Source organism: Neolamprologus brichardi, chromosome 15 (assembly GCF_056152115.1).
Source record: "Neolamprologus brichardi isolate AB-2024 chromosome 15, ASM5615211v1, whole genome shotgun sequence".
Classification (NCBI taxonomy): Eukaryota; Metazoa; Chordata; class Actinopteri; order Cichliformes; family Cichlidae; genus Neolamprologus; species Neolamprologus brichardi.
The window spans coordinates 10,957,454-10,972,565 of NC_142118.1; the positions used below are offsets into that span (position 1 = coordinate 10,957,454).

At 41.3% G+C, this 15,112-nt stretch overlaps 1 protein-coding gene across 5 annotated transcripts in view; it reads right to left on the reverse strand.

The window, feature by feature from the left end:
• sash1a (SAM and SH3 domain containing 1a) overlaps positions 1-15,112 on the reverse strand; it is a 165,006-nt gene that overhangs the window by 41,275 nt on the left and 108,619 nt on the right. For 3 of the 5 annotated variants that reach the window (XM_006797045.3, XM_006797044.3, XM_006797047.3), the window contains exon 2: positions 156-284. In XM_006797045.3, coding sequence (XP_006797108.1) covers positions 156-284 — 129 coding nt within the window. Of the gene's footprint in view, positions 1-155; positions 285-7,980; positions 8,654-15,112 lie in introns of those variants that run through there. The other 2 variants (XM_006797048.2, XM_006797046.2) reach the window with 1 other exon arrangement.

Genomic DNA, 15,112 nt, shown 5'->3' on the forward strand with positions numbered 1-15,112 from the left:
TGCTATTCTTCGTCTGGCAGTTAGTAAAGAGCGTAAAAAAAAAAAAAAAATCAAGCATGCAAGTTCAGAGGCGAGGCAAAGAAAATGCTGTGCATGAATAGCCGTTCACATGATTTCATTAGGCGAGGTAATTACATGGGTGAGCGTGTATTTACCATGTCGAGTTCCTGGGAGACTCGTCGTTTGCGTAGCTCCTCCATGCGGTCGTTGACGTCACTAAAGCAGGTGTTGTAGTACTCAGAGTATTCCTGTGCAAGGTCATCTATGTTGCCCAGAGAACCATCCTGAGGAGAAGAAGGGGCATAGTTTTAGCCAGAATACTAAAACCACTGATAATTTCGCTGACAATGCTCCCACTGGAAAAACTCTTTGCATGAATTATGAACACTCAACTGCTTTGTTTCGATTTACTTTCTGCACTTGGTCTTTCCTTTACACGCTTTCATATAGCTGCACTTCACAATATTCCACCAGTACTGCAGGAAAAGGAAAAAGCCTAAACGAGTTAGCACACTGTGTGACATCCACATCCCCTCAAAACTTTGTATAAGCAATGTAACATACACTTACAATTAGTGGCAAATAGAAGTTAACTAGGATGCATTTTTGTATGCCTAACACAGACATTCCCTCTCACTCCTACGCAGTTTTGGATAAACTAAATATTTTCTTGGGTAAGTAGAAACAATATTATTCTTTATATGCAGTCTTCTTGGCGATGCCACTAATTTCAAAGTGTCAACTACCGTTCAAACTGAGACCACGTTGCGTCACCCATGTGGCAAACTATGCCACACAAACAAAAAAACCTAAAAATACCCCCGGTAAAAGGGCTTTAAGGCCCATTTATTCATTCTTATCAGGTTCCATTCAGTGTCACTGGCAGGCCTTGGTTTGTTCCTGGGTTTTTGTCTTTATTTCAAGATGCCCTTTACCTCCTCAGACATTCACCAAGCTCCAACCTAAACACACTTTTTCCGGCAAGCTTCAGTTTACATCAGCACAGTTCCTGCCTTTGTGAGGAAGATCTGTTTAGGAATAATGGAGGAAGTTCTGCTCCAAACATTAAAGAGCTTACCAAAAAGAAGATAACACTATGAGGTAGTCGAGCACATTTTAAATTCAGGTTTTATTGAAATGCGTGGCTGAACACAAACTGTCAACATAAAGGGACCGGTTATAAAGCAATCTATGAAGTTAATTAGGGTGACTTATGTTTATGTCGGCCCACCTTTAAGATTTAGAATATCTTAATTATTTTCTCAAGGCTTAAAAAAAAAAAGGAAGAAAAAAAGCACTTAAATATTAATTACTTTCTTGAATTAAGTCATTGATATTTCTTTGCAGGACATAAAGCAACTTTTGTATAACTTTTGTGGGAGAGAAGCTCATCTCCTGCGTCTTGCCTTGGTTAAAATCTAGGCCATTCTGGCAGCGATGGCCCACAGTTGAATATTCATCAGTGTTGATCTAATCTGTGCCAGGCAGACAGCTAGCATTGAGTCACTGTGCAGGGTCCAAACAGTCTCCCTCAGTCTCTGTCTTTCTCAACTGGACTCCCTATCTGGGTGCCAGGCCACAAATGAATGGATCACTGTGAGTAAGGTGTCACACGCACACCCGTGCATACACACACAGGAGTATAGGGCCTTCTTCAGACCTTGGTGTCTAGTCGGGGAGAACACACATTAGTATGTGCACACATTGCATGCTGGGGATTTCAAAAGCATCAGACCAAAACAAACTGAGTTAAGCCAATCACAAACACAGCTCGGTGAGACCGAGTTACGATTTATTAATTGTAAGATGAGCACATTGCTGAAAATAAAACAACAACAAAAAAAACAAACACACAATTGCTTCGTCTCAAATGCACACTTTGGCTTGCTGTGATCTGTCCTCCCAGCATCTTTTCTGGAGAAATCCTGTTTTGGCCAGACATGTGGTTTGAGCTGACTGAGAATCCCAGTGGAAACACTCCCCGAGCAGACACATGTTTTCGCCTTCATTCCTCACATTGACTGAAAGCGCACACTCATTAGAGAATCCCAAAATGTTACAATCAGACATCAAGACTGTGCACATATATTTGCAACATCCAAATAGAAAGACTAATGCCCGTTTTAAAGTTGCACAAATCATTTTTTTAGACGACGACTCCAATTTTTTTTTTAAAAAGTGATGGATTTTTCTTTCTTTTTTTTTTTGCAGAAGAATTATTTACGTTTTGAAGTCTCTGAAGTCTCCACTTGCAGTACTCTCTCTCAGCTGTGGACAGGTAAAGCTGCATACATTTTGATGTTTGCAGATAGACTGCTAAAACAGCCCCCCCACCACCCCCGTGTGTGTGCAGAGATGACTGAGATTCCTCTGATTCTCCAGTGGGATTACCTCACAGGCGCTCGACACAGCTGAACCTCGGGCCTTCACTTCCACCGTCACTTTGTACAGTCACACATTCACATGTTCTGTTGTATAATGACTCCAGATGCTTTTGGGTGAATCACAGCCTTAAGAAAAGGTAAACCAGCTGTTTTCTCATAATGACTGATTGGTCAAGTCATCGCACGAACAAGTGCTTTGTCCACATTTTAGAGTAAATCTGTCAAAGTGGAAGTGAAAATGTGGGGGTATTGTTTGGAAATTGGGCAGGAGGGTAGGCATTGACGCTGGAAAAGGGATAGTCTGTGGACTACAAACCAGGGCAGCTGTTTGGTGAGAAGAGAATAAAACAGCTGTAATCTGATAACAGAGATCCTTCATTTGTTAAGAGACTCTAATGCATACGTCATTATGTAACCTAAAACAAAACAGGCTCTGTTGGCAATAAGTCTCAAAAGATCCTTACTGTAAAACTTTTACTCCGAAGCCACTTTACATGCGCACATATAGAACTACAAACACATCTAGTTTCATGACTGTGTGCCGATGCACGTGATGTAATAGCTACTCCACCCTCGATGTGAAGGAGGCCAACTCCCCATTTAAACTTGAACAATAGCAACAATAGTCGTACCAAAAACTCCACCCAAGCAAGAATGGGTGAGGTCGCTTGTATGAAATCAGAGTAAAGAGTGTGCAAGTGTCACAAAAGCTCATCATTCCATTAAGATGGGTACTTCGAATTTCAAGATGAAAAATTTCCGTTTTGTTTAAAAAACTAACGAAATTAACGAATCACTCGTTTGTGTGAAGACCACTGCAAATTAATGGCTGACATGTTGCGCCACCATCAAAATAGGAATTAACGGCGCTTATTAATGCTGAATGATTTGCAGTACATAAAGTTCCTTTACAATTGCTTCAAAACAGATGATTTACATCCATGGCAGAAATAAAAATGAAGTCAATATGTCTTTCTACACAAATCACGTATAATCTGCTTTATTTTAGATACTCAAAAGTAAAGATACACATGCATATGCTTTTTATGCAAAGGTTGCACAGAGAAGGGAAACAGCATGAAGGTTTAGTAGCCTCGGGTCAATTGGCCATGGAATTCCTTGCATTCTTACTGACACAGGGTTCCTCTACAGACATTCAGAAGTCAATTTGGAGAAGCATCACTTTAATCGTGAGGCATGTCTGTGCGCTAAACTTCAGCAGCTTCCATTTCAGGCTCTTGCCAAAAAAAATAAAGTAATATAATTACAATACATATATTGACATGCACCCCCACTGTTACATTATGAAAATGAAACCAAGTAAGTGCTTTATACTCAAGTAACCAACATCGAGCACATATTAAATATAGTATTTTAACTTAAATATGATATAAATCTGGAGAGAAAATTCCCCAGGATTTAACACTTTTGCTTGAGCGTTTCATATGACGGACTACATAAAGGGCTGTTCAGTCCTTTCAAAAGAGGCAGTTCACTGTTGAAGTGACAGTTTCTTTAAGGGGGAAAAGTCAAAACTATGCGAAAGGCACCCAATGAAGGTAATTCACACAGCTAGCATGTAAGGCTCTGATAACTTGCAACCTTGGGAACATCTGCTCAAAAGCGCTTTCTTGGTAATTCGGTGACATGAGAAGAATATCTGCTAAGGCTGGAGCTTCACTCAGTTTATCTTCCTCACATCATGTTACAGAATATCTAAACAAAAGCTTGCTTGTTTATTAGCTAAAGAAAGGCAGTATAATACGTAAAAAAAAATCAAATATTTTTGTTCTGTTTCAACCTTTAACGTCAAATTCCTCCATTTATCATACCGGTGTTTAGTTTTACATGGGCTGAATAGAAGTGTAGATGGTATTAACTATTGTTACAATCACGCCCTTGTGACTACCCATTTTGTGTGTTCGAGAACAATGACAATGGATGACAAAAGAGCCGTCTGATGTAATGCTAGAAGGTTAGCAGCATGATCACTTTCACTTGCTAAGCAAACTCAGAACAGGACTGGCAGACTGAAACGGCTGCCAGCTGGGTTGCACTGTGGTGCGCTGTACTAATGTTTTTATAAGTGAATCTCTTGAGTCACCAACAATAACAATACATCACCTCTCCAATAGTCCAAACATCATAAGATAAATTAGCCAGTTGTTACTACATCCATCAATCTACGTAGTTCCTCAAACGCCTCCATAAACTAATCCCGCCCTGCTTCTCTGGATTAATACCATCCTATTGGTAACAAATAACATGAAAGAGAACATGCCATCTGTTAACAGTATAACACAAAATATACATTTGACAAAAAGACTATTTGATAAAAACATCACTGGGTGTTGCATCAGCCGGCTGCAATTCTTAAAAATGTTAAAAGTGCTGCAGGTGAGCACGAAACAAATCCCCAAACCAGGAGACATCTGACTAAAAGTTGGCCTTCAGGCCAGTAGAGGAAGACTGTTAAGGAGGGTAAGGCCAGGGGCCACAACTCAGTCTTTTAGAGAGCTTCCTCAGGATATCCGTGGCTTGAGCAGAACAGTACTCTGCCATCGCAGCAGAGGAAACCTGCCAGATCTCTGAGTAACCTCAATAATGAGTCTGGTCAGGGAGGGGTAGCAAAGGAGAAGTGACCAGAGTTGGACTTGGCACCAATAGACTAAATCCAGCTATTATAGACTGTGTTGAGAACACTGTTGGCAAAGACAAACTGGCCCAGCTAACCATGCTTTAAGTGAAAGCAGACAACTGAAGGATATGCTGCCACTATGTATGAAATGCTATGTGGGAGGAAGCACCTAGGGGTCACATCATCTAGCTATATATTTCCCAGACACAATCAATAATCACGTCTCAAGAGCAGAATCACATTCTTAGGTTTAAAGATGGAGCACTGTCTCCTACATAATCAGTTTTCCAAATTGACAAACTACCACCCACACTGTGTAAAACACCACAAAACTCCTTTCAAAGACAACAAGGACTCCCTGGAGGCAAATAAAATATCACCTCGGCCGTGGCTTCAGATGGCCTTTCAAGCAAAAAACAGAGGAGAAATTTCTGGAGAGAAGGAAAGAGGGAGTGACTGTCAGCTGTCCAGGTTAGTGAGCATACCTTCCTATACGGTGAGGGGGCACAATTTAAAGCTTGCCTTAGGCCACTGCATATCTGAAATCTCGGTTCTGTCTCTCCTCTACATCAGCAGCAGTGAAGCAGCAGTTATTCCAGTTAAAGTCAAATCCCACAGAATATTTCCCAAATGGGATCCAATGAAAAGGAACTGAAATCTAGTCCGCCTCCGTACAAATTCATAAAGCACATTTGTGTTTAAACTCAGATTAATTTAAAAGCTAGTAAAGAAGTTCTGCTCTGAGGGACCCCCCCCCCATATCTCCAGACGTGGGGCGGGCCAAGCAGAAGCAAATTCCCTTTTCAGACATCTGTAAATCCAACCACTTAAAACAATTCACAGCTCCTACGCCACACTGTCCTAAACTGCCTTTGAGTTTTAATTACTTCAAGAGCTATTTACTGAGCTTAAACCGCACATAAATGAATGGCTTTCTAAGGTATTCTTATTAAACACATTGCACCACACGTCACTGGGGATGGTTAACCTCAGAGACGGGAAAATATAAAGCAGATTGAAACAGCATTTGATTTACAGTTAAAGCATTATGAAAACCTACTTTCACGGGACAAACAACAAAGCATTTTGGTGTTTATCTGAACGGTTGCTTAAAGTTTAAGAGTACTTTCCAAGTTTGGTATGTGTGCCCAAACATACGGTAATCTGTGGAAGATGGAGAACAGTAAGAAGTCTGACCAGATCTTTATCATGATGGAAAACTATCTCAAAAGAGGTATTTAGGCCTGTTTCCACGTGCAAAAACCAAAGATCAGGCACATGTGCAACAGTGAGCTAAGTTGGGTCAACAAGCTAAGACCAAATCCCAATTCAAAGGGCAAGCTCTCAAGCAAAACAAAAGGCATTGAAATCCATAGTGGGTTGGTTATATATAGCATCCATTTTGCTGAAGGAGAGCGCGGTGTTCATTGTGTTCAGAATCTCACGATGTGTTTAGAGATATGAGCGTGAGCAAAGTGTTAAGCTCAAGGTTCCCCGTGAAATGATTTAGTTCAATGTTAACAATTTCGAAATGTTTTCCAATACGTAAAGAAACACTGTAGATAAGTGCAGCATTCTAAACAAGCAGAAACTGAATCATGTAAGCAAATTAAACAAAAGCAAAGAAATACTGGCCTGGAATGAAGGGACATTTCAGTTTAAGTTTGCAGAACAAACAAAGTAATATCTCATAGCCCTACGCGCCAGATGTTATGTTATGTTTGTTCTCTTCTTTCATCACGGACGTTAAATCAGTTATGGACTTGCCGATTCTGCTAAAGACACTAGTTTTCAGAAGCTGGAGGAGGCCAATCTAATCCCATTTGTTCACATTTCTGAAATTTCTTATTTTCTTGCGAAAATAAGATGATTTAAAACTACAAACTAATATGGAAAAACACAGCAACAAAGCTGAGGTCAGTGACATTGGGTTGTTTCTTTGTTGTTCTTTTTCAGTGTCCTTCAGGCTGTTTCTTCATTAGATGGCCAACTACTTGGAATTCAAGGTAAAAAACAAAAACAAAACAACAACAATGTTGTCAAAAAAAGAAAAACTTTCCAAGGATAGAATTTTATTTTCACTGTTATCGTGTTTGAAGCAGTCTGGGGGAAATGACTTCAAAATGATGGTAAAACATTGGAGTGTATGCAATGCACTTTAGCAAAACTTGTTGCTTTTCCCTGTATGCGTGATTCCATTCAAGGTGAAAAAAACCAACAAAAGTGAGTGCAGCCTAGCAGACATATGCCTCCAGAGGCAATAAAGCTAGATAAATTGCATGGCTGGGAGCCAGGTCTAGTGTCAGCATTCTCCTTCCCCATATACGCACAGTTCTGTACACCATACACACATCCTCAGTATCAGACCAAAGGGACTCCAGTGTCTATAGATAACAGATCTATTACATCCCATGTAGGCAGTAAAATAAAGAATGCATTGACAGCCACACACAACATTGTTTCAGGAATTTGGTTTCCTCAACACAGAACAACTCTGAAGTGATAACGATTTCAAAGCATAAACTTGCAACATACACTAAACTTCACTTGAATGAGATAACAGCAGTTTACAAAGACAACAGGAATCTCAAAACCTCTTAAGATCTAGAGGACCCACCGGACCCGCGTATATAACCCATAAAGGGTAACTTTTCGGTGCGTAACACACCACACTCTCAATCAACTCCTGTTTGCTTTGATCTCGGACTGACTTGGCTGTATGAGCTCATCATTGGCAGCCTAGAGCCAACTCCAGCAGAATACAAGGCTACACGCAGAGCACTGATGGATTTGGAACATGGGCCTGTTGGAGAGAGATGATGCGTAATTGGAATACGCCTATAATTCGGCGAAACAAACACTTATTTCGCAATACAAGTGTTAAAGGTAACAATTTTAGTTAGTTGTGAGTCTGTGATGTCAACCAATTATCACGTCACCCCTCCCCCCCAAACTTACCAGCATCCCCATAACGTCCGACCACAGTTGGGAGAAACTGTCGGACGCAGCAGCGCTATCTGCCTGAGGCTCATCGGAAGGCGCACCGGTCCCCTGATCACCTTCCATAATGTTAGAAAACTTTGTTCAGAGTCACACCAGTATTTTGTAGCTTGCTTCCAAGCCCACAGGCAGGAACCTTAATCCCCAGCAGTAAACAAGATATCGGTGCCAAGGCTGTTTCACAGACAGTTGCCCTTGACGCACTGGTGAAATGCTCCAGCATTGCTTGGCACGACTTGAAGTTTAGTGCGCAAACTGCGTCCCGACATGTTTAGCAAAACTCCGAGAGAGAGACCAAAGGTAAAGAAAGTCGGCCTTGAATTATGTAAACCCACACCCGGTCATTCGTCTGAAAACTCAAGCGCGATGTCCCCTGCTCCACAGTCTGCAATGCACGGATCCGGTGCCCCAGGGTATAAACCAAACCCCACAACGGAGGAAGAAGAAGTCGTCGAAATGGGGCAAAAGTTTCCGAAAAGTTCACAAAATCCCCCAGTAAGTGTCACAAAACTTTCAACCCTGCAACAGAGAGCACACTCAATCGTATTTCCATTAAAAATTCGAGTGAGAGAACGCCCGGAACACACAGCAAAGCCTCCAAACAAGGCGCCTCCCCCTCTCTTCACCCCTGCTCCTCTCACTCCCTCACTCTCCTTCCCCCTACACACCCCTCCCAGGATCAGGAGTACAATGTCCCGGAATTAGCGCACACTAGTGACTAATTATTCACATGATCGATACATTTTTCCCCTCCAAATGAGTCTGTTGCATTCGATTGAGTAACTAACTTCACTGTAACCTTAAAAACAGACTTTGTTTAACCCTCCTCTCAAATTTCAATCATCTGCTAGTCACTGACAACTTTGCAATGCCCAGTTAATAATCATTTGTATCTGTCTATTGCTTTCTGTGAATAAATTTGAATCTAGACTTTAGAGTTTTGCTAAAACTGAGTTCATTTAAGGGATTCTGTCACAGAAATCGCTTTAATCACACACTGACATGCCTTCCACCAATACATCTCTGCAGCCAGTAGTGAATAGGGAACGTGAACAAAGCACATTCTCCACACGATTGTTAGAAAAACAAAAAAGCCTATGGGAAAAAAATGTTTTTAAGAGGTTCATGCATGTGGTGCCCTATGCCCTCGTAAATCTGTACAAAACGCTGGACAATGACACCGAAACACAAGACTTTTATTGAACCATAAGATTCTAACTTGATTTACATATAGTCCAACAGCTATGTGATTTTTTTTCTTTTTCTTTTTTTGTGCCGCAGATGCTATTTGAATAAAAGTGGGAGAGAGATACTTTATGCATAAGCATGAAATTGCACAGCTACCCTGTCTGATCAGCTGTTTGTTATGCTCTACCAGAAGCAGGCTTCTCTTTTGTAATGAAGTCCTGAAACACTCTGGCTCTCCCTGTTGTTGTCAAGAGCACATTTTCTATGAGCAGCTACAGCTGCCAGAAATAACAGAAATTAAGAGAGTGAAATTGAAATTTTTAGTTCACACTAAGCTCCAATCCCTGTAGTTTCAAGTCAGCATAAAATGCTGCCTTAGCTGCTGTTTACCACATAACTCTGCCACACCAGGACAAATTTATTCAAAAGCAGCAAAACCAAAGATGAGATGGCAGACAGAAAATTTGTCAACCCCACAATCTTTTGCACAAACATGAAAACAGTTACACAATAATCCATAAAGCTGCAGTTTTGCTTCGAGAACTGCTGTCAATTATGCAAAAGGCTCCCAGATTTTACTTTGTTTATAAGCTGTTTATTACACATCAGTAAGGCCTTCCCCAAACTGCAGTGTCTTCTTTTAATCATCATATTATTATAAAAAAACAGTTGAGACTGTGGTCCTTGAAAGTGAATAAAAGCAGCAGATACAAAAAAAGAGGATGTCAAGATGTTGATAAGCAGGTCATCTACTAACTGGAAGGTTGGTGGTTCAATTCCTGGCTCAGATAGCCTGCATGTTGAAGTATCCTTGGACTAGATACTAAACCACAAGTTGTCCGTGATGTATCCATCAGAGTTGGTGTGTGAATGTTCGGCAAAGAGCTTAGGCATGGAAAAAAGTAACTGTATGAATGTTTGTGTGAGAGGGTGAACGAGGCTTGTGATAAGAAAGCACTTTTGGTGCTCAAACTGAGTAGAAAAGTGATATATAAGTAGAATCCATTCAAGTCCACAGGATTAAGACTAAAGGTCTGTTACACAAGATTAAAAAGTAATCTGTGAAATGATTTCAGTCTAGACTAAAATGTTGGACTCCACAACACAGCACTGTTTGTGTAGCTAAAAAAAGAATTGATTTTGCTGCTCTTCTGGGACTGTTTATTCCTTTATATACAATATCGCGGTTTTAAATTTGTGTCGGTGAGCAATGGCTTTGGATGAGTGGCAGCTGCTCAACAGTGTCCTGCTTACAGTCTAAACACACAGAACACACGTTCACACAAGAGCAGCTTTGTTGGACGACATGCTGAAAGTGCGGGGGTCTGCACTACTGACTCGTATTTGTAACCTTGGAGTGGCGGCAGCAGCAGCAGCAGCAGCAAGTGGCAGGACTACTAGTGTTTATAATGGCATTGCGTCATAGCTCTGCCCATCAGCTCTCCTTTGTTGCTACAGAATGCTATGTTTGATTTGTAGGTGTGATTTCAGAGCACCACCCTGATTTCCCTATTATTTTCAGTTGGATTGAGCTCTTCGGAGTCGTGCCCTTAAACACACAGACACACAAGCGCACATATCGCTCAGTATGTACAAACACATGCTGGAACTCCCTTTACTCAAAGACAAGAAAGTGTGACCCCCACCTGGAGTTGCTGCAAACAGAGGGGTCAAACTATTAATGAGAGGAGGGCATCTGTTGACTTATCAAACACTGCTGGTGTGTTGTCTCTGTGTGTAGCTGCCGAGTTTTACTCTTTTCACACTAACCACTATTCAAGGTGTCATGTTGCCAGACAAGAGGAAATAAAACTCACTTCGCAGATGCTAATTGCACATGTTAACAGTCTTTTCTCTCTCGACAGGCTCTTTGGAAAAGATTCAGAGTGAACATTTGGTCAGAAATGAGGATAAAATGTGTAGCATAGGAACATGCAGAAGATACACCTGCAAGCAATTCACGGTGGAAATCTGTTGAGAGGAATGGAAGAATGTATTTGATGGTTCTCAAAATATATAGATGGCTCCGTCAGGAAAAGGGTGATGTCATGAACATAAATTGCTCAGATAGCATACTTTGAACAGACCTTTTGAAAGCCTTGGGGCTTGACTGTGATTGATCGGTGTCAATTGCTGTACTTATGTCGACATCTTCCCCATCTTTCATCTGCCTTTTTACATCTTTTCCCACGTTTTAATTCTCAGTAATAATCATTTTAATGTCTTATTAAACCTCATTTTAATATTATTTTCTGATCCTGGTGAATTGTGGGACAGTTGCACCGTCACTAGGAGGACATGGAGAGAGTGGAAGAATTTACATTAGGAATCCTGAAACTCAGTTCTGCATGTGTGTGAGATTATTTGCTGATTGCTTATTAGCAGAAGCTGGTCAGGGCTAATAGTCTGACAACTAAAACACTGCCCAAAATGTTTACTTTCCAAATAAGAAATACCCATATTCGTGCTTTGTACTCTATAAACTGCCCCAAATTACCTTCAATTAAAGCATGATTAGGCCTTAGAACTGGACATTATGATGAGAATGAGACCAATACTGCTAAAAACGTTCCACTTTCTGGAAATAGAATCATGTGTCCTGCAGCTATCAATACAGGCATGAATTGAGAGACTCATATACAAAAGTTCTCATTCGCCATGGTGAAAAACAGACAGCATGTCTAAACAAACTCACAGGAGATGAGAGGAATCACTGCGACTCGGCTGAAAGTACGCAACTGTAATATGTACCGAACTGCTGAAAAGTCGAGGTTAAGATAGGTCATCGCTTTTTCACTTTCAACACCGAGTTGTTAGGATTCCTCAGTGGAGTGATGAAGAGAGAAATAAGGGATGGAGACGGCAGCTCTAAGGAAGGAATGAAGATAGACAAAAAAAGAATGCATATCACGTTAAAGCAAAGCAGGGCTGGACCTCCGCTGATAGTGAGTGTGACCCTTCCTGGAGGTCACCAGACCTCGGGGCTTTAAAAATAGCTCCACGGGGAGTCACAAACCCCACTGGCAGGGTGGGGACAGATGTTCATAAATATGGTGGAAAGACATTAAGGCCACCATACTTTAGTGATGCCACAGATGACAAAATAATAATTACATGTATATTCTGTTAGATCAAAAAGAATATGATTACTCAGTTTACAGCTTTCATCTTTTCAGGATTAAAGGTATAAATCAGTAAAAGTCTGGTGACATTTTGTTAGTTTTGCCCTTCTAAAACAGGCTGGAACGCAGAAAAATCAGCTCTTCATAAAGCAATTAGTGGAGGCGACAGGATGACATCCAGTCCTGTTATACGAGCATGCCATGACTCATCATCACCTCTTCTCACCCTGCACTGCTATATTTTCCTCCTTTGTTCAAGTTAACGTATTTAAGTTTACACTCAAAGCTAATTGGATCCAAAGTCTTGAACCCTTATCCCTTAGCTCTCAGGCTGCTTTCTCTTGATAAATAATTGGGATCAAGATTTTCGCATCATTAATTCTTCTTAGTCGATGGGTCAAAGGCCTGACAGTCCCTTGGCATTTTCTGTGAGCTGTTCAGAATGTGAACGTTTGCCTTTTCCTATTTATCGGTGTGTGTGTGTGCATATACATGCATGCTTATGTGCATTTCAATGTACAAAAAAAATGTGTGCGTGAGATGAGCAGAGAGGCAGGCCAGCCCCAGTGTGCTTCACATGCGTGTGAGAGTTATCATGCAGACATGCGATAACTCCCACACAGACCCAATTAGCATGACAACTAATTACTGTTTCCTTGGTCCCCTCCCTCAGCTAAGGTAACTCATTAAATTAAATCAACACTCCGGTCTGAAAACAATGCTTTGAGGGAGTAATAATGATCGCCTGCCACTTGCTATTTATGTGTTCTTGGTATTACTTTTCATAGGGCGGTCAACCATAACACTGGAGTCTTTTGAAAGCTGAGAAAATGTTAGCTTCAAATATCAACACAGGAATTACCTCTGGGCTAGAGTGAGGCAGAAAGCAGAAAGAAAGAGGATGACAGCTGAGAGTGTGTGAAATAAGCACGCCGAGTGATACGCATGGGCAACAGGGAGAATACTGAGAACAACAACAAACAGATATAGAAAAAAAAGGAGATGGTCTGCCTGGGGTATGAGGCACATGTGATAACCAGCTGTGCATAGCATTGTGCACACTGGAAAAAAAAAACCTTCTCAGAAGGCTCATACAGTGTCTGGTATGTCAGTAAAAACAGTCTGGATAATGCTGTCAAAAAAAATGCCAACTCTGTACACACAGATCCTACTGGATAATATGTGCTTTAATGAGATGCAGGAATTCAGGGAAAAGGAGAAAGTTTGTGTCACTGAGATGTAGAAAGAAGAAAAAGTCTGGAATGAAGCAGGAAGTTCTCAGTGTTACAACATGACCTTCTAAGACTGTTGATAAAAAAGGAAAAAAAAAGACAAAGCATTTTCTTTGGAATCGCTCTTGGTGCTCATTTTGCCCCCTCCTCATGTTTCATTTAAGGGAATTAAGTTGTAAGACTCTTGTGTTTGTTGGCCGCCACTTAAGCATGCATACCACTGAAAATGTCTACAGTATAAATAATATCTCCGATGGCCACATGCATATGCGAGTAGCATTCGCAAGTCTTCATCCATGCTTTCAGTAATGCACTTGCAATTGCAGGCCCCTTTATTGTGCTTTGTGTAATATAAAAACAAAGCATATTTCCGCTAAGCCCCGGATTCCCACATTCTCCATGCAGTGCAAGCCTCTGTGGCCATGTGGTAGCTGATTAAGTTACGTCATTGTGCGTGTGTGTGTGTGACTGTGCGTACTGAGATTCCAGCGCGTTTTAATCAGGCCCGACTGAAAGGACAGATGTTGTTTTTGATGTGAGCGAATCTCAAAAGGTACGAGCAGCACAGAGCAGCCGGTGTTTAGGGTGTGTGAGCTTAGTGATCATTTGGATGTATGTATGCGGGAAAGACTAAAGGCCATGGAAGAAGAGTGTGCTGCATCTGTGTCAAAATGGTGTCCGGAGGAGTGCTGGGAAAAAAGTAAGCTAGCTTGTTTGAGTCCACGGGTGCAGGTGGAGGCGACGGGCTGGTCTCGCTAGAGATGGAGGTCATGAAGCTTGGCCGGCAGCTGCGTCGGTGTCAGGGTGGCACTGCCAGGCTGACTGCTAATGTCCAGTGAGTCATCTCACTCTGTGTACTGGGGGTCTGCACTAGATGCACTGCGACAGGCTAGTTTTAGAGAATGGGAGAAATCCAGAACACAGGGGGTTATTCACTGTCTACATGGATGCTTGTTAACTGTTATCTGGGCAGCAACTACTTTAACGTCTATAATGTGTATAATGAATTGAGGCAAAAATAAAAAGGACATGTTTCATTAAATATAAATACTTTAACATGATTTTTTGAAATTTAATTCCTCACATTTGTTAGATTTATTAAAACTTAAAAAAAAAAAAACAACTTTCACCCTCTTCATATTCTTCCACGTGCCTTTATGTGAGAGTGAATATGGGACATAGTGGGTCCCCCTGCTGTTGTCTTATATATTTACAAGCCACAGTGCGCATGCCCTCCTCGCCCTCTCCTCCATGCAAGACACTGGACTGTTAAATGCTCTTGCACATATTTTATGTCAAATCAGCCAGGCTGCCATATGTTAGCCTCAAAGCTAGATACAGTAAAAATAGGCTTGGCCCCCTATTTTATTAATGACCATGTGTGCTGTGAACACGCTGCATAATTATCCCCTGCAGTTTCATCCAAAGATCAGTTTTATAGTACTGGCTTCAGGTTTATGGGACTCAAATACACACTGAGGAGCAGAGGCATGCATGCACACTGAAGCTTACGCAACCACAGAGGGGAAATGATAACATAGCTTTTCC